Source organism: Bos taurus, chromosome 22 (assembly GCF_002263795.3).
Source record: "Bos taurus isolate L1 Dominette 01449 registration number 42190680 breed Hereford chromosome 22, ARS-UCD2.0, whole genome shotgun sequence".
NCBI lineage: Eukaryota > Metazoa > Chordata > Mammalia > Artiodactyla > Bovidae > Bos > Bos taurus.
The window spans coordinates 37,552,576-37,578,732 of NC_037349.1; the positions used below are offsets into that span (position 1 = coordinate 37,552,576).

Consider the following 26,157-nt stretch of genomic DNA (forward strand, 5'->3'; position numbering starts at 1 on the left):
AACTCCACAGGTCACTGCGTAGAGAAAAAAGCTGCACAGAAAAAAATTAAGTGCATGAACGGCTGTGGCTATGTTCCAGTGAAACTTTACTCATGGACTCTGACATCTGAATTTCACATATTTTCCCACAAACCAGGAACTAAACATCTCCTTTTTACAGTTTTTGTGTCAACCACTCAACAATATAAAAAGCATTCTCAGAGGCTTCCCTTGTGGCTCAGTAATAAAGAATTCACGTGCCAGCGCAGGAGACACAGGTTCCCTGATCCAGGAAGATCCCACATGCCACGGAGCACCTAAGCCTGTGTGCCACATTTATTGAGCCTACACTCTAGAGCCTGGGAGCTGCAGCTACTGACACCTGCATGCCTTAGAGCCCATGCTCCACAGCAGGAGATACCATCGTACCGAGTAGCCCACATTACCGCAACTAGAGTAGCCTCCACTCGACACAACTAGAGAAAAGCCTGCACAGCAACGAAGACCCAGCAGAGCAAAAATAAATATAAGTAACAAAACTTCTTTAAAAAGAAAAAAAAAAAAAAGCATTCTTAGCTAGGCCGCGATCTGCAGTGACGTAGCTAAGGAGCCATGCTCAGGTCAGGGGAAAGACTGCTTCTTTAGGAGTGTCTCTAGGTCTACCCAGGCCCTCTCACTCCTGGGTTAGTGCAGACTTCATAGGCAGAGAGTTACAAGCAGGAACTGTGAGCAAGGACACTGCCTCCTGGAGCCACAGTGCTCATTCACGGAGCGTCAAGTGTGGGCGTTCCAACGCCACCATCCGCCCTCCTTGAATGTGTGTGAGTGCAATTTGGAGGCAGTGAACCCAGATCACACTGATTCCTGTCTGAGGCTTACTTTGGGTCTTAACTTAAGGTGTCAGCAGACTGCAAGCCCTGCTGCCTGCAGAACCCTTACAGGCTCATGGAAGCGTGCTTTGCCTCAAAAGAAGACACGGAGTGCAGGAAGGCTCCATTTTGCCAGGAGACAAAGTCCATGCAAGCATTAAAAAGAAAACCAAAAGAAATATGGTGTCTGAGACATGTTTCAGTGTGGGGAGTGTGGCAGAGATGAAACAAGATTGGGCAGGGACTCATGAGCTGTGGGAAAGACATCAGGAGGCTCATTAAAATACTATCTTTACTTCTGTGTATTTGAAATTGTGCATCAGAAAAGTTGGGGCGGGGCAGGGGGTGGACATTAAGAGAAATCCTAGAGAAAAACAGAGATGCTCTTTATTTCAGAGAGGCTTTATGTCCATAATACAGTTATTTTAATAGCCCTTCCCACCAATACCTGTTTGTTTTCAGTTAGCTGACTATGAACAATTTTTACCCCCGGGAAAGAAAAGGTGGTACGTTGACTCAATCTGTTGTTGATTAAGGCTACCTACCTTCCTAGTTTCTCTTTTTCCTTTGGTACCTAGCTCCCTGCAGGTGTCAACCAACCCCTCTTCCATCTTGACCTAGGCTCAATTAGGTCCCTGTTATTTTGACAGGGAGGTCACCTGTCATCAACTGTGGATATCACTCGAGGTCACCCTCCTACTCACTCGCCTAAATATCAGTGATAAAAAAGGTGGTGTCTTGCCTGCACTCTTTCTGGAAAAGTGCTAAACTCAGGTCAGAGACACAGGAAATGCTCAGCAACAGTCCCTGGCCAGAAAGCACATCCCCCCACAGAATAGGTACCTGTTTTTAAGTCACAACACAATGGAAAGTTGGTCACTTGAACTCTTCAATCTTCCTAGTAGCCCAGTTCATTTATTTTGGGGGCAAATCTTCACTGAACACAAGCAATGTGCAAGAGCTAAATATTTCTTGGTCAATAACAACCCTGTCCTCTAGCAGCGTGCACTCTAATAAAAGAGCCATCACATACCACACATCTTCATATGGTGACAGGAAGAGAGTTTAGACCAAGGAAAAATACGGGGCACTTTGACAGTGCACAAGAGGAGGGCTTAAGAAAAGTTAGGAATGACTTTCCAAAGAAAACATCCTATTTTCACTGTCGACTCCTACAATGTTTTATTTGTGATTTGCTGTCAAGTGAAGGCATGTCATGTTTTTACACTTAAGGACTTAGGTACCAAGCTTAGGTACCAATATGAAAACCTTAATCAGTTACTCATACCAATTAATTCCATCTAAACATAATTAATGTTATTTATACAATTTCAAAAATCACGTGTAAGAAAAAGATAATTTTCTGCGTTTAGTCTTTTGAAAGTTAAAAATGTATTATCCATCTTTTCCCAGTAAAACCAACTGTGCCATAAAATTACATATTACAGAACAAAACAAGCAAGGCAATAAAAATTTGATGATATAAATGAAAAACAGGCTGATCTCTGAAAGATAAGGGATATTTTATCCTAACATTTATCTAACTGTGCTAAAAGGAAAACAGGGGGATGATATAGTTGCTAAACCACAGATAATCTCAGTTCCACCTAAGTCAAAGGTTCCAATCTCTCCGACAGCATTAACTCTTGGGCAGTCTTATCATGAAGGAATTAGACAAAATAAAGTACAAGAGCAAAAAGAGAGGAAAAGAAAAAAAAAAAGAGATTCTAACTTAGAAATTTTGAAGGTAAAGATAAGCGAACAATCCTTGAGAACCCAAGAAAAGCTGGGGACACCTGCCCTCATAAGTGGACATAACATACTATTTTGCATACAATTTCAGGACAACCATAATCCCCTGAAGCCAATTCAAGCCCCAGGTTAAAAATTTCTGACCTAGATAAATACCAAATTAGGAGATCAGGCCTAAGATTATCAGCAGTTGAAAGGGTTGAAAAGAAGTAATGCGTATAGAGTCATTTTCCATTATCTAATTTAATTTCAACCCTTACAACCTCCATGGGAAGTAGGTATTATCATCTCCTTTGACAAAGAGGAATTTAGATTCTGAAAGGTAAAATGCAACGTTTACCAACTTCAAACCTAGGTTTCTAACTCTTAGGTGCACAATCATAAACTGGAGAATTCAAAAAGTCTGGTCAATATTCCTAAATATCTTCCAAGACAAGGAGTTTCTGACTTAGTGCTTCATTCATAGTATCAATTTACCTACATATTTCTTTTCAATTTAACTTTGTTGACAAGAAGAATTAGTAAGAATTTAACTCCAAAACACTTTTTCCTTGGTTGGAGATAATCTCAATCAAAGACAAAGGATAAGTGTCTGATAATTTTAAAATGTATTTTCATGCTTAAACAGCCTGACATGAACTATTTGTTAGAAAAACAAAGGCCCACTGTCTAAAGTGCTGGACATCCTTATACTTATTCCAGAAAATCCACAAAGTCACATATGAATCAAGAACTGACTGAATTAGAAATTTCAGTCTCTACTTAAAACTGGGAGGCAGAAATTCAGCCATCCTGGCTGCTTTAGCATCTTCTGAATAGTTAGAGAAGCTTAGGGGAAAAAATGGTATCGCTAACAGCCACTAATAATTTGATAGGTCAGAAGCACAGAAAACCAAATTTATGATCCCTTTGTGCCTCAAGACAGGAATTAAGAGGTCCTAGATCTTTTTTGGTAAAATACACCAATGACTATGCCCAAAGGGAAAATAATAAATACAGCAAAAAGTGGGTCTAGACAACTACATTAGGTTGGGTCTCTATCCAGACCAAGTAGTGCAATGAAATACAAACATACTTATTCAACCTCTATAGGGGAATTACCAATAATTAGCACCCTGTTTTCACACAGATTTAGAAACTCTTTATGGGAAATATATCCACACCCAGAGAAGAAAAACTAAGAACAGGAGCAGGTCAGGTCATCTAAAGCTCTACTCCAACTGCTTCCAAGGAGAGTTACCACCTAGTGATTTTAAATTTTTTAAGCCCAGGCAGGCTGCCAATTCGACACTAAAACCGGACTAACAACTGATTTTTCCTATTGCAACATCGCCAGCAAGTCCTGTGCTTTCCCTCTCTTTCCTTTGCTCTCAAACAGCAATTCTCCTTTGCAAAATCAACTAATTTGCTCTCTAATCTGTTACAATTGGAAGCTCTCAGAAAGTTGCCACTGGTATTACTCTTCCTCCTAGTGCCAAGAGCCAACAAAAAGCTAGTTCAAAAAAACCAAAACTGTGAACATGAAAACAAGACAGGTACTAAAAACAAGAAGTGTGGAGACAGAGTAACAATGGGCCAACTCTGGACTTTAAAATGTTTCACTTGCCAAAGCTGTACCTATTCTTGGGCCCTTGACAATAACAATGCCAAAATAAATGGCCACACTGAGAAATAAAGTTCTGCTGGGAATATAAACTCAATATTTTGGATACCAAACCTCACTCAAGTCCTTGTCGATACTACTATTGAAGGAACAGCTTGAACTCAGTCTAGAGATGACTGGACTCCTTTAGACTTTCTGACCACCATGTGCCCAGGACCGACACAGGCCTTAGAGACAGCAAAGGGGACTATTTAAAGAAAAAGAAAACCTGAAGTAAAAGTCTGACAGTTCCTAGATATCTTTCATTTAGAGATACACGTTTAGTTACAGTTATTTCCTTCTACCAAACAGTTTTTATTAAAAACTGACCAATAATTAGACTCTGATTTCACTACCTAAGCGCACCAAAAGCTTTTTTCACCAGATAAAATTCTGTGACCCCTCCACCCCCGCTGATTTTGACACTTTCATAAAAATACAAAAAAGAAAAAAAATCCGATCAACAGCTCCTTGGTTGTGATGATCCTTTTGATGAACCTTTGTAACATAAATCCTATGGAAATAGGCTGTACAGGTAAAGTGCTGTCTTTTTTAAAATTCATTTTTATTGCTGGCAGACAATTACAGGTGGCAAGGTGTCCTTTCCAGACCCCCTAAGCCGTTCGTGGAGACGCTTTTGGAAGCTGAATTCCTCCCTCCACTCCTCGCGTTTCTCCATAAGGGGTCAGACCTGAAGAGATTTGGGTTAAACTCACTACTGGTCCCCGAGTGCATCACTGAGCAATGCGCTTAAACTGCACCCAGCCAGGCCTCCACTGATGGGCTCCCGATGCTCCCGGATATACGAAGCCCCCGGAAACCGGATTTTCCAAACGCTCCATCCTCCCCTTTCTTCTTTATCAGACAGCATCCTCGCGTGGGAGGAGCGGAGTGGTTCAGGTGGGCTCAAGCTACCGCCCTGGCCAGCCGGCCAGGATACTTTCCCTGGACTTGTACAAACTCCATCAGAGGGCTGGACTCACCTTCGCGACAGAGCCCCATGACTTCGCGGTTTTTCCCAAACTCCTTGAAACTTTCGTCCAATTCCGTCCCTAGGAGATACACACAGGAGGAGGGGAGAGGCAGGTCAGTTGCGGAGAGTGTGACGCACGCTCACGCACGCACGGAATAGGTGCGGGCACCTCCGCGTTCCCCAACCCGGCCGATAGCATCTCTGACCCCCGAGGGGGCGGGCCACGGGACGGGGGAGGGGAGACGGGTCTGAAGATGGGGGAATGGGGGCTGCGCGGGGAAGAGGAGGGCGTGGACACTCACCGTCCTTCCCAGGAAGTTTGGAAGCTTCGACCCACAGATTCCACGACTGTCCCAGCATCGCTTCGGGACTCGGCAGGGGCCGGCGTTCCCCGACGGTCGCCATTGCGGCGGCGGCCGAGGTGGAGGCGGCGCCAGGGCCACCGTCCTCCGGCCGTAGGCGCCGCGGCGGCGGCGGCTGCCGCTGGGGCTGCGGAGGCTGCTGCTGCTGCTGCCGGGCGGCCGCGGCCGCTGCTCCGCCCGCCGCCGCCGCCGCTCGGCGCGGCTCCCCCCTGACGTCATCCGCGGCCCGCTCCGACATTCTTTCCGCTCCTACAATGTAACAAAAAAAGGGGGAAAAGAGTCGCGCGGGGGCTGCTTTTAAGGAGGCGCCGGGGAGTTCCGGCGGCGTGCGCGGCCCGCGGGCCGGGTGGGGCGCGCTGACAGCGCCCCCGGCCGCCCAGACCCCCAGCTCTCCTCCTCCAACCACCCCCATCCCCCGCCTTGGGCGCAAAGTCCGCGGCGCGGGCTCGCTTTCGCTTTCGACTCCAGTGCCCCTCGGGGGAGGGGACGAGAGCCGGCGGGCCGCCACCGCGGCGTAGGGTCCCCAGCCAGCCTCCGCCGCGGAGACCCGGCGCGGAGGCCGGCGCCCAGAGCTGCCCCCACCTCAGCCCCGCGCCTCGCCGCGGCGGCCCACGGCGGGGAGGCCCGAGACGCACCCCCGGCCCCCAGGCTGCCCACCCTGAGGCCGCTCGCATCCCTGGGCCGGGCCCGGCGGCCCCGCTCCTTCCTTCCGTCCGCGCGTCCGTCCGAGCGGCGGCGCCCGGCCGGCTCCCTTAAGCGGAGGCGCCTCCCGCCGCCTCCTCCCCCTTGCCGGTCCCTCCCTCTCAGCTCGCTCGGGCGAAGTTTGCACGTCAAGCCCCCGGAGTGGAGCCAGGGCGAAGTCGGAAACGCAGCCACCTATGGAGGAACCAGCCGGCCGGCCGGCCCCGGGGCACCAGCGGGCGGCGTAGCTGTCGGGCCTTCCCGCCCGGGTCCGATCCGGAGAGCAGGGGCGGGTTCAAGGAGCTCTTCGCTCTCAGCTCGCGAGCGGCCGCGCGGCTGTCAAAAGCATGAATGGGAAGCCGCCGCTGAGCGGACGCCTAGCGCGGAGGAAACCACTGGCAGGCGAGAAAATGCAGCCCAGGTGCTGTCCCAGGTGTCGGCCCGAAGCCCACCACGGGAGATCAGCGCGTGCTCCCGGGTTACTTGAGCTCGTTCAGCAAAGAGGAGACCATGAAACCAGTGTAAGATGCAGTGGAGGAGAGAGAGACCGAGGCGAATCCGTTTACATGTTTTAGAGACACGACTCCAAATTTCTGTATTTCCCTTTCCAATGCTCCTGGAAGTGATTCATTCACTACCACCCCCATCCCCTCCTCACCACCCCACCACCCCCAAGTCTAATTAGTTTTAATTCAAGCTGTTGGTCTCTCCCTCCCTCTTTATAATTTCTTTGCCTGGGCAGGGCGAGAAGCTAGGGCTTAGGTGAATGTACAGCATTCCTAGAAAATACTGTTTTCTGTTAGATATTGTTCACTCAAGCACTGGCCCACAAAACTTAGCACCCTTCCGCAATACACATATTGCGCGTAAAGCTTTTGCTCAAGTGATGGGTAAAGATGGTAAAATAAAGGGCTATTTAATGAACTAAAGCACCTGAAGTACTTGAAACAGTAGCAGACCACATCAAGCGCTTTTAATTAAGTGTTCTTAGCATTACTGTTCCTTCAAACTGATGTGAAAAATCTGCAGCCTGAGACAGAAACAATGATTTTAATCAGCATGTTTCACATAGCAGTAATATCCGCACTCCTGAGGCACGCGTGTCATAGCTGCTTAGAGAGGCTTTCTTTAGATGGGGAAAAAGCAGGCTTATTCATTTTTTAAAATTATTGTTCATGTTTTTTTTCTTAATCTGGATCATCTGATGTTACAGAGGTGGCCAATTTATCTGTAAAAGAAACAAAGTTCAACCCTCAGAAATATAAAGATATTTAAAGAAGAGTAAAAAATAATGAAACGTTATTGCATCCTAAACTTAACCCAGGGCTCCTGCGGAAAGTGCTTATTTTAGGTTCAAAATTTAAGGGCTTTAGTGGAAAAAAAATTTTTAATTACATATGTATGTGAATTTATTTTTTAAATGTTTAGAAATAAGTCTAAATTTTTTCCTGGATGACATGCAAACAAAAGTTCCCAAAAGTGAAGTTATGGATGCTTCCTGTCCTTATCTAAGAAGCAGAGGAAAAAAAAAAAAAAAGAATAACCAAAAATAGTAGAAATGATTGGTAGGATAAAAAATCATTTCTAAAGTTTTAATTTCCAACAGAAGAAGATCAGTGAGAAAAACTGCGTAGGTAAAACATAATTTCCTTAGTAGTTCAGTACCTAACTTGTAACAAAGGCCCTCAATCTTCATGTCACCAATGTAGACCTTCAGTTTTTCATTCATCCAAATGACTGAAAAATCTGTAGAATTACAGAAATACATTTAAAAAACACCTAACTTAATGATTTTATGCGACTAAAGCACACAATTTATGGATTATTTTGTATTTTGCAATATTCTACATTTAAGAAAAACAAAAATTTGAATTTTATGGCATTTGGAGATGCCATTAAAAAGAAAAGCTTAGGGCCACCCAGGTATGTAGGTTCCAAAGAGAGTTTGCCTATTGAGTTCAGCCCTTCTGATCTCTGAGAGTACAGGATGAAAATAAAAATAAGGGGAAGAGTGAAGGACAGCCCTGCTTCAAGATACTGCTCGCTTTCCCCCTTTTTACATGTGAAAATACTTCAAGATTCACTAATATGACTTCAAGGTAATGAGGGTCAATATGGCAATTTGTAATACTTCAACTTCCTTCCTTATTCCAGTTTCATACCTCCCCCTCTTTTTGACTGGTTCAATAAAGAAAACACAACAGGGCTTAAAATAAAAAAATACTAAATATCCTCTTAGCATTATGATAGTTATTAAGAGAAATGGTTACTAATAGCAGCTATCAATTATTGGGTACCTACTAGGTGCCAAGCATTGTTGGAGGTTTGCATTATCTCTATTAATATTCACAACTGTGTAAGGCAGGAGTTGTATTACTGTTTACAGATGAGGAAAATGAGGGAGGGCTCTGGAGCCAGTCCCTATGAATTTTTTCTGAGTTCATATAGTGGCTCTTCACTTACAAACTATGTAATGTAAGCCAGTCGCCTAACTTACTTGGACCATCAGTTTCCTAACCTGTAAAACAGAGATAAAGCCAGGTTCCTTCTGAGCACTGCATGAAAAGATACATGGAAAGCACAAAAAAAGACAAAACAAATACTATAAACAGGTATCTTATATCACATTGAGCAATTCAGATAAATTCTTATCTGAGAACTGCATTACCAAGTTGAAGATGTGAGCACCAAGAGAATGACAGGCAATTTCTAGCCATCTCTCTTTCCCTGCAGCCAGTGCCTTTTACCAGATCCTCTTCACCCATGAAAAGTCCTAACTCCTTCTAGAACACGCAGTTTCTGATATCCAGAGTTGGTTTGGGTTTCCCAATAGTTTGAATGAGTAACCAACAAAAGCCAAAAGTGCTAGCTGAGAAAAGTACAGTGTTCTAAAACTCAAATTTAGGCAACATTTAACAAGTGTTCTTATATCAAAGACACTCCCTATAACCAAGATTACAACAGAAATTCAAAAACTTGGTTTGATAATAAGGATGACCTGATGACTTCTTACCTAAACACCCCTCTTCTGCACCCAAAAAAATATGTAAAACCATAAGCAGTACAATTTACATTCATTTATTATTATTTCCATATAACAGTGTTCCTTGTATGCTATCAATCAGTTCTACCAGTATACTTCTGATGCTCTTTCAGTTCTGAAGATCTTCAGTATCTGTCTGCACAGATAAATGATAGGTTTTATAAGGTTTGAGTAATGAAGATTCAACTCATCAAACAGGTTCTGCTTACCTACCACGTATCAGGCGCTCTGTTAGGCACCGGGTTGAACACAACACAGTAATTTCACTGAGGACATGAGAAGTAGGAGAAGTTTTTTTAATTCATCAAAATGCTCTTATGGAAAAAGCTGTCACCACCAATTAGACTGTATGTGGCTTAAGAACTAGGCCGTCAGAAGTGAAATGCTGCCAAGTTTTGAGCATTTCATCCCTTCCAGGGATGTATTTAAAAGGTGGCCTTACTTCACCATCCAAATTTAGGGACGTTCCCAGTAGGTGCCAAGGGTAACAAGGTCTCTCTTTACAAAAACGATTCTCTGCACAGCAGATTCACTTGTAAAATGCTTTGTTCAAAGGCCAAAGGCATCACTAAATGCAAAACGAAACAACAGAACAATCTTTAAATCCAGTTTAACGTAAAATGGCTGAAACTGTCTACAACTTTTCTAAGATGCAAGACCCCACATGACCAATCTTTTTGTTTGGAAAGAACCACTAGTCCCAATACAACATTTTAATAAACCTGAAAACTAGCAACTACAGTATATTTATGTGTGCAAATTACAGGGTTGATAACAGAGATTCTCCATCATCAACCCCAAAGGACTGCAATCATTTGAGTAACAAGAAACTCGGAACTACTGAATTAGGAATGTGTTGCCATGGGTTTCTTTCCTCCTAAAATTGGCTGTGCCTTTGTTTACAGCCTTTCTCCCTTCTCTGACCACCTTTCTTTCCTTTTTTCTTCTCCAAACAGAGCCAGGGCTCTCTTCTGCATAAGGGGTATGTCCAGGCCAGGCCTCTCCTTAACTGTGCTCCCTCTAATGAAATACCTTCTGGCCTGCTATGGATACATGAGTATTCCAGTAGGGGGAGAACAGTGGAAAAAATTGAATTCATCAGCTCAGTGGCTGGAACTGCTGAAAATCAAGTGCAAAATTAGGAATAATAAAGAGAGTTGAAAAAGTGGAGACTTAAAGATGAAGGTAATTATCTTTTTAAAGACGTAACCTTGGCTTCTCCAGCGGTCTAGTGATTGGAAATCTGCCTCTCAACGCAGGTGACACTGGTTCCATCCCTGGTCTGTGAAGATCCCACATGCTGCAGAATACCTAAGCCTACGCCCCACAATTACAGAACCCATGCTCTCGAGCCACAACTGCTGAAGCCCATGTGCCCTACAGCCCAGGCTCCACAACAAGGGAGTAGCCCCAGCTCGTCACAACTAGAGAAAGCCTGCCCGCAGCAACAAAACTCAGCACAGCCAAAAATAACCAACTCAAAATTATATATAAAAGACTTAACCTGTATGTGTAGTCATTCTATAGACTATGTCATTTGCCCCAAAGTGCAAAGCTTTAAATTTTTGGTCTGTTTTCTTAATCATACGAGTGTAGCTCGTACAAGTTCTCCCAAAGAATCATTCATCAATAATAGTAAACTGCTTTGAAAGAGAGAAAATTTAACAATACACATAGAGAAGGTATTAACACATAACTTTAAACTGAATAACACCCAAATGTTTCTAGGAATTTGATACTAGCCTGTAATTTTAAATGATTCACAAATTTCATTTAAAATCTTTATTTAGAGCCTTAAGGTTAAAGAGTTCTTTTAAAAATAGAGGAAAAGGATTAAGTTATAGAAATGGAATGGAAAAACTGGACTAATGTTTAGCTATAAAAAGAGGCTGACTGTATAGTCATAGTCCTAGCACACTGCCTCAGATGCAATAAAATGCAAAGAGTAAACCCACTGTTAAAAATAATTCCCCATGTCACCTTTGTACCAATCAGCTGTCACTGAAGACGGTCAACTATCACCATCTTTTGGGCCCAGCAGTTAAGAGGATGTGTTCTACAGCCAATACGCCCAAGCTGAATCCCAGCTCTACCACTTATTTGCTGTATAACCCTGGGGAAAGTTGAACTTCTCTTGGCCTGTTTCCTCATTTATAAAATGATGTAAAACAAGAGCATCTACTTTATGAGGAGTATTAAGAAAGTTATCAGTACAAAAGTACCCTACCCTACAGGCTTCCCAGATGGCACAGAGGTAAAGAATCTGCCTGCCAATGCTAAAGACATGAGTTGGATCCTGAAGAAGGAAATGGCAACCCACTCCAGTATTCTTGCCTAGAAAATTCCAAGGACAGAGGAACCTGGCAGCTGCAATCCATAGGGTCGCAAAGAGTCAGACACGACTGAGCACACATACACCACACCCTACTCTACAGCTATTATTGCTAGCACCTCGTCTGTCACATAGAAAGCCCCAATTCTACTCTAGCCATGCTATGCTGTCATCATTCTTGCAGGGTAAAGCATGGCGTCAGTTATGTCAGTCTTTGCTTCAACACTTTCAGGGGCTCAGCACCGATTCCTCAACTCATAACCACTCCTTTCATAGCACTTCAGGTCCTTCACAGTTGGCCCCAGGCCCAGCTCTGCCACATCTACAGGGTTCCCTCTTGCAGGTACCCTACAGTCTGGCCAAAATGACCAAATCATAGTATTGAGTATGCTCCCCCTCCACATCCCAGCTCTCAAGTCTTTGTTCACATGGATCACACCATCTATAAAACTACTCTCCTTTGGCTAAAATCCTATAGTCACATCCCCCCTTCACGTTCTGTTTCCTTAACAAAATCTTTCCTGATCTCTCACACTAAGCTCACAGGATCTCATACACCTCTAAATCTAAACTGGACCTCCTGGACCGAGGTTAAGGGTAGTATATGTCCTGAAATCATGGTGGCAATGAAATATATGTTTAGTCTCCCATGGATTAACAGTTTGCATTCCCAACATAAGAGTGTCATTTGGAACATGGAAACCACCTCCTCACAAACTGTAAGATGTATGGTGGCCAGGTCCCCAAGCTGGTCAGCAAAATGCCTTAGGGCTGAACTCTAGGACTAACTGAAAGTGTAATAGCACGAGGAGGAAGAAATAACACAGCTCTTTTCTCCCTTTCTCTGCAGCAAAGTTCCAGCCCTAAGCAAAGACATAGATCCAGCAAACAGAACTCCCCTAACTGCCACACCCTTCGTGTACATGGATTCAGGAACCCATCTGGGTTCCCCAAAGACAGACTGTTCCACAAAGGTCCTTTGTGGAACCTTTCCACCTCTAACATAAAACCTTCTTTTCCTTGGTAGAGAGAGAGAGCATGCAGATTTAACTACATTTCACTAACATGTGAATGAATGGCTGCAAATGAATACAGGTCCCTATCTTCAATCCCCAACCCACACAAATATTTTCTTATACAAAGGGAGAGACCTGAACCCAAATGACTCTCTAGATTTCATGGTCCCTAAACCCTTTTTCCCAGAAAGACACAATTACTTCATTCTCATGGCAACTTTGATTTTAAATGGCACCATCTATGACTTAAGGCAAAGTTTCAACCTTTTATTTTAACCAGTTTTATGCTTCTGACCAGCATAATATCTGCAGGACACATAGACCTTGATCCTGCTCTCCACTTTCTATTGCATCCTCCTCTCCACCCAACTGCTCAAAGTGAAGGAACCTCAGGAGCAGAAAAGGTAAACCAGAACAAAACCACCACTGGTGAGACTCGACTTTGCCGCTTTCCAGAGCTTCTTGTCTTCACTCCAGAGAACAGGTATTTTCACAGAACATTTTTCCCCATCGGTTTCTGGGGAAAGGGGCAGCGCAGCTGCAGTCACAAGTGGATGGTTAGAAGGCTGCAATCCAACTTACTAAGTATTTCTTACAAAACAAGGCCAAATAGATAAACTGGACTTCATTGAAATCATGAAACTTTTGTGCTTCAAAGGACACCTTGAAGGAACTGAAAAGAACCCAGAGAATGGAGAAAATTTTTGTAAATCCTTTACCTGATAAGGGACTTGTATGTAGAATGTATAAAGAACTCTTACATCTAAAACTAAAAAGGACAAATAATCCAATTTTCACAATTCAAAAAGTTCTCAATAGACATTTCTCCACACAAGATAATACAAATGACCAATAAGCACGTAAAAAGATGCTCAACATCTTTTGTCGTAAGATAAATACAAACGAAAGTTATAATGAGATATCACACCACACCCTCTAGGATAGCCACTAAGGAAATAAAAACAAACAAAACAGCAAATGACAAGTGTTGGTGAGGATGTGGAGGAATCAACGTAGATTGTGGATGGGAAAGTAAAACGGTGCAGCCCCTGTGGAAAACAGTTTGACAGTCCTTTAAAAGGTTAAACGAAGGATTACAATATGATCCAGCAATTCCACTTCTAGATGTTCACTCAAAGAACTGAAAGCAGGGACTCAAAGAGATACCTGTACACCAACGTTCATAAGGGCATTTTTCACAAAGCCAAAAGGTGGAAGCAACCAGGTGTCCACCAACTGCAGAATGCCTAAATACAATGCGGTATAGCCACACAATAGAGTATTATTCACTCATTAAAAGGAATGAGATACTGATAAATGCTGCAATACAGATAAACCTCAAAAACATGCAAAGTAAAAGAAGCCAGACACAAAAAGTCACATATTGCATGATTTCATTCATGTGAAATATCCAAAACAGGTAAATCCACAGAAACAAAGCAGATGAGGGGCTTCCAGGATCTGGTTAGAGAGAAGAGAGAAGGATGGAAAGTGACTGCTTTATGCAAACAATGTCTCCTTTGGGACTGATGAACTAATTTTAGACCTATATAGAGGTGCTGTCTGTGCAACACTGTCAATGTATTAAAAATGATTCAAATGGTAAATCTGCAGCATTTAAATTACATCTCAATAAAGCTATTTTTTAAAGCCAACCTTAAAATTTGGAAAATTTCACACAAAATTTCAGATTGACTTCTCTTGAAAAATCTCTATGATCTCATACCATTGACCACAAGGTCCTCATAACAAGATGGAGTTGAACAAGTTGGAGCTGAGGCTGGTCTTGGAGCCCGATTCTGCCACTGACAATCCATTGACCTGTTACCAAAATGTAATAGGACACATTTTGTCTGTGCCTCAGTTAACTTCTCTGCAAAAGGAGGATCAAACCATATCTACATCATCAGGTTGTTACAAGGAGTTAGCAAATTAATATGGTTAGAAGAATGCCTGGCAAATAGTAAGAGCTCATCGTGTTGGTCACTTTTACATTTTATGACACTGCATTTTCTTTGTAATAAGAGGTAAATGGCATTTGCTTTTCATTTTTTTGTTGTTGTCTTTACAAATGGAGGTCTAGCATGTAATATAGCAATCCAAAAGAAAGAAGTAGAAAGACAGCCAAGATATAAATATTTTTAAGGGATATACAAAATACTATGCATAATATGTGCCACTTTTGTGAAAATAAATATAACAACAACAAATCTATGTATAGAAAACAGTAGATAACTCTAGACTTACAGGTAGTAGAGAGGGAAGGAATGTAATTAAAGGGGCTTTTTATTGGGGTTTATATAATGTTTACATTTTTCCCAGCTTTACTGAAATATAATTGACACAAAGGATTATGTATGTTTAAGGTGTACAATGTGAAGATTTGAGATACTTGAGAAAGATCCACAGATATGGATACATAGAGCTTCACTGAGGGTGCCAGTGGTAAAGAATTCACCTGCCTGCCAAAGTAGGAGACACAGAAACGCAGGTTCTATCCCTGGGTTGGGAAGATCCCTTGGAGTAGGAGGTAGCCCCCGACTCCAGTGTCCTTGCCTGGGAAATGACGTGGGCAGAGGAGCCTGGCGGGCTACAGTCTAGGGGGCCACAAAGAGTTGGACACAACAGTGACTAAGCATGCACACATATATCTCCAAACAATTACCACAATCAAGGTTAGCTGACATATCAGTCGCCTCACATAGTTACCTAATATTTTTTAATAGCAAACATTCATAATCAGGAACTATAATAAGAATGCTTTTTTTAAAGATTAGGAAATTCTAAATTAATTTTGTTTAAGACTTCCATGACAGTATCATAAAATTCCATGAGGTGAGCAGAAATATCCTAGACTGATAAAGCCAGGGACTGCTTGCTTTACTTTGCAACCCAGAGGCTGCAATTCCCAAAGCATCAACCTTGCTTCAGTTTCTTTCTTAAGAACTTGTGGAGCAGACCCTGCTGGGTTTTACAGCTGCCAACAGAAGAGAATCTAAACTGCTGGCCTGGCAGTCAACAACTTTCACTATCTGACTCAACATCCTTTTTTTTTTCTTCTAGCTTTATCATCTGTCACACCCCCTTACAAAGACTCCACTCTAGCTAGACAAGATGTAAAACACATATCCTTCAAATACTTTTCCACATGCCATCCTTTTTTTAAAAAAATTGAGGTAATATTCACATAACATAAAATTCACCATTTTAACCATTTTAAATGTACAACTTAGTGACACTGAGTGCACTCACAATGTGATGCAATCATACTCACAGCCTTGTCTAGAACATGTCATCACCCTGAAAGGAAACCCTGTACCCATTAAGCGGTCACGCCCCCTCTCCCATCCCTCCCCCAGCCCCTAGAAACCGCATGTTTTCTTTCTCAATAGATATGCCTATTTTGGATATTTCACAATGTTGAAACAATGCGGTATGTGACCTCTTGTGTCTGACTTCTTTCAGTTAGCATACGGTTCAAGGTTCACCCAGGTTGGAGCACATATCTGTAACTTCTACTTTATGGCTGAATAAAATTTCACTGTGTGTGGATATATCATCATTTACTGATCCATTCATCAGTTGACGGACGTTCGGGTTCTTTCCACCTTTTTACTTCTGTGACTAGTTGCACGCCATTATTTTTTCCCTTTGTTCAGCTTCATGCGATAATCAAAATCAAGCTTTCATGTGAGGTTCAAATCCACTCTAACCTTTCCCAAGCTAGCCTTGTCCCGAAGTCCTCACCTTTCTCTTACTTCCTTTATCACTTCTATACCCAAAGCAGCAAGTGTCAGCACATGGCAGAATCCCACAGACTTATTTAGGCTGACTCAAATTCTTTTCTTACATTGCTGACTTTGAAAACAATCAAAAAAATTCATTAAGGTTAGGTTTTCCATTTTCTTAACATTTTGATGGGTCTGGGTTATTTCAGTAACCACAGTTTTAACTGCTCTCACTGTTTTTACCCTTGCTCTCTATACCCTAACTGAATACATAGAGTGGCCAGAGTGGTTTTATTAAAATAGAAGGCAGATCACTGTATTTACTTATTATATTTGCTACCTGTTATCTGTTCCAGTGGCACAATGGCAGGGGCTTGTGTTCCTTTTATTTACTAATTAATACTCAGTGCCCAGAAGAGCACTGCATGTAAGCAGGCACTCCATTAATACTTGCTGAATGGATTTTGGGGCCTACAGTCAGCTGGTACTGAAAAGGTAAGCCCTTTGCGACTGGTCATGAATCTAATAGTTTCTCATAGTTTTACCTGGTACATTTCATTCCTCCACACATCTGACCCCTGCAGACCCAAGTCCGATACTTCTTTAACCCCTTGTCATTGGCTTCCTGGTGCCCTATTGTATGTACCACTCTGATGGCAGAAAGCAAGAAGGAGCTAAAGAGCCTTTTAATGAGGGTCAAAGAGGAGAGTGAAAAAGCTTGAAACTCAACATTACAAATAAGGTCATGGCATCTAGTCCCATCACCTCATGGCAAACAGAAGGGGAAAAAGTGGAAGCAGTGAGATTTTATTTTCTTGGGCTCCAAAACCACTGCAGACAGTGACTGCGGCCAAAAACTAAAACACACTTGCTCCTTGGAAGAAAAGCTATGACAAACCTAGACTGAATTAAAAAGCAGAGACATTACTTTGCCAACACAGTTCAGTATAGAGAGTTGGGCCATAAAGAAGGTTGAGCACCAAAGAATTAATGCTTTTCAATTGTGGTGCTGGAGAAGACTCTTGAGAGTCCCTTGGACTGCAAGAAGATCAAACAAGTCAACCCTAAAGGAAATCAACCCTGAATATTCATTGGAAGAGCTGATGCTGAAGCTAAAGCTCCAATACTTTGGCCACCAAATGCAAAGAGTTGATTCATTAGAAAAGACCCTGATGCTGAGAAAGACTGAAGGCAAAAGGAGAAGAGCACGGCAGAGAATGAGATGGTTGGATGGCATCACCAACTCAATGGACACGAATTTGAGAAAACTCCGGGAGATAGTGGAGGACAGAGGAGCCTGGCGTGCTGCAGTCCATGGGGTTGCAAAGAGTCAGACATGACTTAGCAACTGAACAGTAACAATCCTATTGTATTTTATTCTTCATCAGAATAGTAGTCTGTGAAAATCACCTCCTATTGCTCTCTTTTCCTCCTCAGGGACAATCCTGCACACAGTAGAAGCTCAATAAACAATTATGGACTAACGAGCTCCTTTAGCATTTCTGTCAGATATGTTTTCTCTCTACTTTCTCCTCTCACCTCCTCATATCCCACCCCTGCCAGCTGCTGATCACCATCTAGGGAAGTCCTGCTTCTCTCTTCTCTGGCACTTTTCAGACATTCCACAGAGAATAACATCCTTGGTGATGACTGTGATGATCACTGAAAGATACCTCTGCACTACTGGCCTTTCAGCTTTGGGCCGGAAAAATTTTAAGGGCCTGTTTTGAAGGTTGAGACTGCATAGCTATCCAGTCTTATGTTCTTCTAAACACTTTAACAGAACTACCACATCCTTCTAGAAGCTCCCGTTTCTGCTTCGCCATGGTCAAGACACATGTTCATGTTGTCCACAATGGTTCTATCTTTGCTACAGATGCCTATAACCTGATGGAAGCACTGCAATTTGTCATCTAAATATGTAAGCTGATCAGTTTCAGATGCTGAAACTCCTTTGGTCTTTCCTGTTTGGATTCTTTTCAGGTTTATTCTTCAATGACTCATCTTAAACTGCATCTTAACTTGGAAGCCCCCTCATTTCTTTTAAGAGTAGATGGGAGCATAGATCTTTTATTATTTTTTTTTAATAATAAAAATTCCTCCGGCAATTTTTCTTTTTCACATTATTTGAAACTTACCACCTTCCTCCCCAGATAGTTAGAGGAAAATCACAATCGTGTAGTGAGAAACTCAATCAACGGTGGCTGCTATCTCTGTGAAGATCTGGGACTGCTCACGAGCAGAGAGCTTTCTGGCAGGCTGGGCAAAGGCCCTAGGCCCAGGAAGTGCGCCTGAAGTCCTCCTGCCTATTTTACAATTTCCTTAAACTCTCCCCTGCCCTGGGCAGCTGGGTCTACATTGCTTGTAGAGAGAAGAAAACAGGAGTTTGGCAAAGTGAAACAGGACAAAATACAAGAGCACATCTTTAGACAGCTTCACAGGAAAAGGTGGCTATAGATGGGGGTGGGGGGGGGTGGATTTCCTATCTCCAAAGTATTCCAAAAATTTCACTGAATTTGGGGGAGGGAGGGTTATTTTGAAGATTTTAATCTGACAAACATCTAAAAATACTGTACTCTAAAATTCACTATCATTTCACATTAATATGATCATATTTGGGGTTATGCTTAAAATTGAAGATCTTACTCAGATACCTTAAATTTTAAAAATTACCATCCTTTGGTAGAACTAAAACTCTTATAATCAGACGCACTGCAGTATTCAGCCCTGCTATGGTGAGTTTCAGTGAACTCCGGGAGATGGTGATGGACAGGGAGGCCTGGCGTGCTGCAATTCATGGAGTCACAGAGTCTGACACGACTGAGCGACTGATCTGATCTGATGGTGAAAGAGCAAGTTACCTTTTCTTTGGAGGGCTGGCCAAAAATCTTGATCAATTTACTAGTAGATCTTCATCTGCTGTGATTGTAGCAGCTCTTTCTTCTTAATTTTGTTCAGACCTACAAAAAAAAAAGAAAGAAAGAAAACAGGCAAAGCGATGAAACAAAGGATAAAATGAATCAGAAATCTAGTCTCATTAGCTGCCAGTGTCCCCAAATTATGATATGTGCTTTAAAATGTCAAAGTGTTAAAATGCGAGGCACTGTACCAGTTTTACAACAAACTCAATTCAATTTTTTTTACAAAGAATTTAATTGGCTATATTTACACAATAAACTAAGAACAAATGACTACTCAATATGTACATAGAGTCAGCCTCCTGGGGCTTAAAATCATTGTGTGTAATTTGCCACTAATGAGTTTTCACTTAATTTTTAAAATGGCTATTCAGGAAGCCTGCTCCTATGAAACCTGTCAGAATCACAGATTTAAACACACACACACACAACACACTGAGTGAGAATATTATTTGGAGAGCTCTCTCTGTCCTTTATCATTCAGCAATTTATAAAAGCAATTTATAATAGTACAGACAGGAAACAAGAGCTCAGTTAAACCATCTTTCTAAAAAGCACACACACACACAAACCCACTCCCTTATCTATGTATTTTTGTACTTGCATACATGCACATTTAAAGTAGAATGTGGGTACTATTCAAATTAATTTGGGAGCGCGGGGAGGGGGTGGGGAGGGGGGGCATTGAGGTACAGAATCAAGGGACCGGAGATTAACAAGCCAGAGTTAGAAATTAAGCTGGTGTCAAGACTGACAGGCAGCAGGAGAGAAGGAACAGCAAATATGGGCAACGACACAACTACGGCACAGGTGCTGCTCAAGTATAAAGCACAAGGCAGGCTGCTTTCATATGAAAAATTCACGAGCAAATACACTTCTCTTCCTATAATCCTCACTGGCTATTCATCAAGGTCGGGAGGCAGGAATACTGCTTTCCTCAACTCATATTTATTATCATACATTCGAAGATGGCAAGCCAAATATTTCTAAGGTTTGAGGTGCTAACAAAGCTTCTGCAAAACTCAGTGGCTGAAATTCTATGCCATGTTTGAACATTTATTCGTAATTACCTTTATTGGCTTTTAAGTTGCTCCTGGATCATATCCCTCCCCTCTCCCTTTTTAAACTGTTGGTTTTATTCACTCACAGAATATTATTCAGCAATGTAATCATTCCTACAATCTTTATAAGCCAGCTGTTTCTCAGATTTCTAATTGCATCCCAGTCTCATACCTTTAAAAATTTTTTCTCTGATTTCTATTTTAGTGTTTCTTTTCTGCCTTATTTCCAATAAAAGCCACTATCCTGTTTAACATGTGTGTCCTGAGCCAAAATTCATTTCTTTGCATCCTAAACAGCTATGCCAAATTTTACAGCTATGCCAAATCACTCCAAGGGAACCTACAAATTCCCAGGACAGAAGCAGCCACTAGCCACCTCCCCAATGGTTATTCCCTCAAGGTAGGCTGGAGACGCAGACAGAATAACAGTGGCATCGTATGTGCTTGACCTTACTTCTCCAGGTCAAGCTAGCTTTCAATTTTCCATCAGGATACTTCATCTAGATCTCCAAGTATTCAAGGAAGTCATCAGATCTTGAGTGCTGTAAAATCTCCCCCAAGATAGTGTTTGCCTTTAAAAGAATTCACCATTTACTAGCCTGAATACTGTAAAAATGCTTTAAGAGAAACCCTATTCTTGGAGAAAAAATGGTAGTGGCAGCTACTAAAAATAAGCATTTAAAAATAGTAACTTTTCTCAGAATAGGGGTCAGAAATCTTTCTTCAATAGGAAAAAAGAAAAAAAAAAAAAACTATCACGTTTGTATATGTTCTTTCACTTTATCTTCACAATAACACTGTGTTCAAAAGAGCTGTTATTATGATCTCCATTTTACTACTGAGGAAACAAATGGAGAGGTCATAATTTGCTCAAGATTACCCAGCAAATAAATGGTTTGAAACTGGAACCAGAACGGAGGCCTTTGGTGCTATTTAGTTCCCTTTTCAGTACACCAAACTGTCTAAACAGCGGCTTTATTTTGTTTTGCAAAGAGAAAGAGAGATAATTTAAAAGGAAGACTGGAGAATATTTCCGAACAATAGAAACATAAAACTTGATAGCTTTTACTCATTCACCACCTATTACATAACAAGCATTCAATAAATATAATTTTTAAAGATTTTCTAAAAGTGACAGCCCATTACAGGTGGGAGAGGAGATGAAACAAGAAGAAAAGACATAATTTGAATGTTCTCCAAAGTCCTGAGAGGCATATATTTATTTTCTTTTTCTTTTGGTTGGAGGGTGGGGATGGAGATTGTAGACAATGCCTTTTGTCTAGAGTGGCTGTTGAGCCCATGGTGATTCTGTAAGCACCATATTTCCCAATGCCAAGTCATGTTCGTACTATGGGACTCCAAACTCCTCTTGTTTTGGCCAAAGTTGGACACATGATCCAAACTAAGACATTCAATTCGTTCTCCTGAGAACTAGAAACTGGGATGAACAGGGTCTATTCTGGTTTATGCTGCAAGCTCCCCCATGTGCTCTCAGTGTTTAGGAAAAGACCAGTGAGCAGACCGATGTGTGAAGATGCTGCTCAGAGTAAACCAGCCCCAGGAGGCCCTGGAACCCCCGAGGACAAAAAAGGAACTGGTTTCTGCCCAAGGGGTTCCAGGGCTTTCTTGTCCCACATATAGTCTCCCAGAGGATCCAAGCACATCCTCTGTAGCATTCTAAGAATCCCCTGGACCTGCAGGGTAAATGGCCCCCTAACCTGAGCTTAAATTTTTGGAATTGATTTCTGATAACTGCAACAAAAATAATCTTGCAGAAAAGACAGTAATATGTTTGTACTATGAAATAAATAAATGGGCAGATATCCAGCAGAATTTTATATAAAAGAGGATCCTGTGGAATGCCCAAGGGTTCAGAAAAGTCTTCTCATTAACTTTAAACAGCAAAAAGCCCACACTGTTACATGGGCAGCATCTTATCAGTTTTAAAGAAAAGAACTCATTTTCTAGGAGTAACATTTCTATGTCCTTTTAAGACTCTGAGAGCCTTGTTGCAATTTAAGCCATAATCTGGATCACTTCTTGTTATATAATTGAGTCTATCAAAATTAAGCAAAACTGCACTAACCTTGATAGAGGAAAGGAAATACACGCTACACTGAGTTGGACCTGTTTTTAAGCATGACAGTATACACTTTCTTTTTATTTCTTAAATTTTCTTCACTTCCAGGCAAACTCTGGAGCTTTAGAGTAAGAATGTGCCCCAGGTGCTTGCAGAGAGGCTGTGAAAGAGAAGAGAAAGGGCTGCAAAAGCAGGCCCACAAGGAGGACCACAAAGGTTCTGATTTGATTCTCTCTTCTAAGCTGGAGGTGAGGGAAGGCCGACTCCTCACTCTCCATGTCTCAGCAGAGGGCTACCCCAGCAGGTTTATTTATTCAGTGAAAACGTGTGGAGCATGTGCCCTGTGCCCAGTGATGTGCCCCGAAAGCACAGGATCCAGGAGTGTATGAATCTGAGCCGCCTGCTAGGTTACACGTTCTTCTCTCCATTCTTCAACTCTCACTCCAAAGACCATGGGCCTAAAATAGTTCACTGTTTTGTCTGTCTGTTTAGTGATCTTACAGGAAAAGGGTGGGGAGGGATTTGTTGGTAATATTTAAAAAGTGGGGAAATCCACTTAAAATTCCATATTTCTACTTTCTCTTCCAAAAACGTGGCTACTAAGGCTAGCTCTCCTGCATGGGGCGATGCCATGTCATGGGCTGCCTCTTGTCACTGAGCATCTACCTCCCAAAGTACGCAGCTTGGCTACATCACTGATTTTCCTTCCAGGCTTGTCCCCTGTCAGAAGCCAAGCTTGTGACTCTGAGCGTTTGTTGCTTTCCTGTCTCCCGATTGAAAAACCATAAACCAAAAATTTTAAAGCTGTTTGTCAACTGTGGGCATATTCTCCAAAAACATGATTTAAATGGGGTCCTTAGTTTACTTACTCGGAGAAGGCAATGGCACCCCACTCCAGTACTCTTGCCTAGAAAATCCCATGGACGGAGGAGCCTGGGAGGCTGCAGTCCATGGGGTAGCGAAGAGTCGGACACGACTGAGCGACTTCACTTTCACCTTTCACTTTCATGCATTGGAGAAGGAAATGGCAACCCACTCCAGTGTTCTTGCCTGGAGAATCCCAGGGACGGGGGAGCCTGGCGGGCTGCCATCTACGGGGTCACACAGAGTCGGACACGACTGAAGCAACTTAGCAGCAGCAGCAGCTGTCCTCCGACCCAAGCTCCACCTCGCTTTCACCCTGACCAGTTTTCTCCCTGGCAAAACAAATTTAAGAATGAAACTCTACACAGTTGACTGTCTCATCCGCAGGTTCCTCATCCATGGATTCCACCATCACTGATCTGATCCGACACTGTGTTTACAATCTGCAGCTGAAATTGTGGATGCAGAGCCAGTGGATACCATGGGACTGGATGGTCCACAATGCAATCCTGGACCCAATCCCCCATGGACACCGTCAAGTTTCTGTAACTCCTGAGCCACAGGGACTCACTAAGGCTCACTCCAGTGAACACCAAAACAGCCTGAAAACAGAACTGGTAAAGGAGGAGCTGAAGCCACTTGCTAGGAAGAACTGCAGCACCTCTGCCTAGGTTTCAAGGATACATCTTAGTGCCCTGCAGTCAGTTGTGGGCTTTCCTGACCTTCCATGAAACTCTTTATGTGGAGTCTTAACATTTTTAAAGGACCCTCTGTTTTCTGACAGCTTCTATCTATACACCCACATTCAGCCTCTTTCTTCCCCAAAGGGTTCAACATAGTCATTCCTCATTCCCTTTGCCCTTTCAGGTTTCATGGCTCTTCCATCTCAAGTCCCAACTCTCCCAGACCTCTCTGAGATATACTGGATTCTCTATCCTTTTAGCTCAGGCGTCAGCAGGCCATTTTTCCATCAATGGTGACTACAGTACACTATTTTACCAGAGCCCTAAGAGAGAACCAAAAGTGTAATAGAATTCCCAGTGCCCTAATTTGTCTGTGAAAAATCCTTGGTCAAGTCAGTGGGTTTACAGGTTGATTTACAGAAGCACACAAAAACAGTAACAATAGTAGCAGCTGTCATGTACTAAGCACTTACCTTGTGCCCAGTACTATTAACACATCATTAACTTCCCTGGTAGCTCAGATGGTAAAGAATCTGCCTGTAATGCGGGAGGACCTGGGTTCAATCCCTGGGTTGGGAAGATTCCCCTGTGGAAGGAAATGGCTACTCACCCCAGTATTCTTGCCTGGAGAATTTCATGGACAGAGGACTCTGGCAGGCAAGAACTGGACACGACTGAGCAAGTAACACTTATGTGTGTCATCTAACTTGATCCTCCCAGGTCTATGATGTTGGAACTTTTACTCTACTCCTTTAACAGAGAGAAAACTGAGGCTTGTGAGGAGAGGCCAACAAGGGGCAGACCTGAGGCAGGTGCATCCATGAGGTGAGCCTGTGTCATCCCTTCCCACCTCTATTCTTCCAGACCTGCTCTTCCCGCCACCTAGAATTCCTTTCTTCTTACCTTTCAAGAAACTCACCTCCCTAAGGGGGTTTCTTAGAGGCAAGGTCTGCAACATTTCAATCTTGTTTCCCCAGGGCTGTTAATAAATACCTGCTGAATAGAACTGGGTTAAATGGAACCACAAGCTCTGACAATTATCCCTCCACTGAAAGTAACACGGACCTGGGAGGGATGTTCTTCTCTTGCTAAGAACTTGCCATCAGGCCTGAGCAAAAAGTAGCTCTTCTGACATTAACCTCACTCTTCCCAGACAAATTCACAATAGAGCTGAGGAAGATCTGGGAAGGAGGGAGGAGGAATAAATTACAGCCCAATACTCCTGTTATCCTCTTCTGAGAGGAATAAAAAGTCTGTGAAGTCAAATGGAAGGATGCAAGCCTGGGGAGACAGAGAGGGTTTCTCCTCTAATATTCTGCCAGGGGAACATTAATCTCCTATTACCAAACTGGGGTTCCAGAATTCTAAACTTCATGTAAATAAACTCAGTCAAGTCATTCTTTGCTACTCGAGGTGGTCCTTTAGGAAAGATAAATGAACAGCTAGCAGCTATTTAGTTCTGGGGTCATACATATTAACATTATCAATAATAACTTTCATTGAGTGTTTACTCTGGGCTAGACTCAGTGCTAAGTATCTGCCAGGCCTAGTCTTATTTGATTTTCACTGCAGTCCTATGGACAATATTAATATGGAAGGAAATAGGAGTCTAAAATGGTTAGATGGCTTGTCCAAGGTCACTACAAAATGGCCTACAATAAAGGCAGTGGCTAATGGGACAAAAGCATAATTTTTATGAACAATGCTTGCAGGCTTTTTAAGTTCTATCCTTCCTCTTGAAATAATGCTACCTAAAGGCAGGCTGAATAGTCTATTACAAATCTCTCTTTAAAAGATCCAGAAAAAAAATCCCTCCTCTTCTATTAAGCTCCTCTAATTATTATCTATGATAGATTGCCAATGCTCACCTATACTCACATTCTCCTCCTCCTGAGCACACAGTTAGACTAAATTTCCCAATACGCGTTGTAGTAAGGTATAACCATATGACTGAGTCCTAAAACGTGAACAGAAATGTTGGATGCCACTTCTAGGCTTGGCCCATAGAAACCTCCTTTTCTTAATCCTCAATCTCTCATACCCTCTGCTGGTCAAATGGAGAGGGTTCCAAGCACCAAGAAGTAAGCAAAGCCACAAAATCTCACCCCCGAGTGACCGGGAAAGTGACAGCCTCCTTGCCAACACACACAGAGCTGTGACTTGGGTGAGAAATA

General features: G+C 42.6%; 1 protein-coding gene across 13 annotated transcripts in view; it reads right to left on the reverse strand.

Annotated features, from left to right (window-relative positions):
• Window positions 1-26,157, reverse strand: part of ATXN7 (ataxin 7) — a 167,943-nt gene that overhangs the window by 116,120 nt on the left and 25,666 nt on the right. For 12 of the 13 annotated variants that reach the window (XM_059880157.1, XM_024983197.2, XM_059880150.1 and 9 more), the window contains exons 1-3: window positions 6,235-6,304; window positions 5,518-5,826; window positions 5,226-5,294 (exon numbers count right to left, since the gene is read on the reverse strand). In XM_059880157.1, coding sequence (XP_059736140.1) covers window positions 5,226-5,294; window positions 5,518-5,815 — 367 coding nt within the window. In that variant the 5' untranslated portion in view covers window positions 5,816-5,826; window positions 6,235-6,304. Of the gene's footprint in view, window positions 1-5,225; window positions 5,295-5,517; window positions 5,827-6,234; window positions 6,305-19,238; window positions 19,338-26,157 lie in introns of those variants that run through there. The other variant, XM_059880155.1, reaches the window with a different exon arrangement.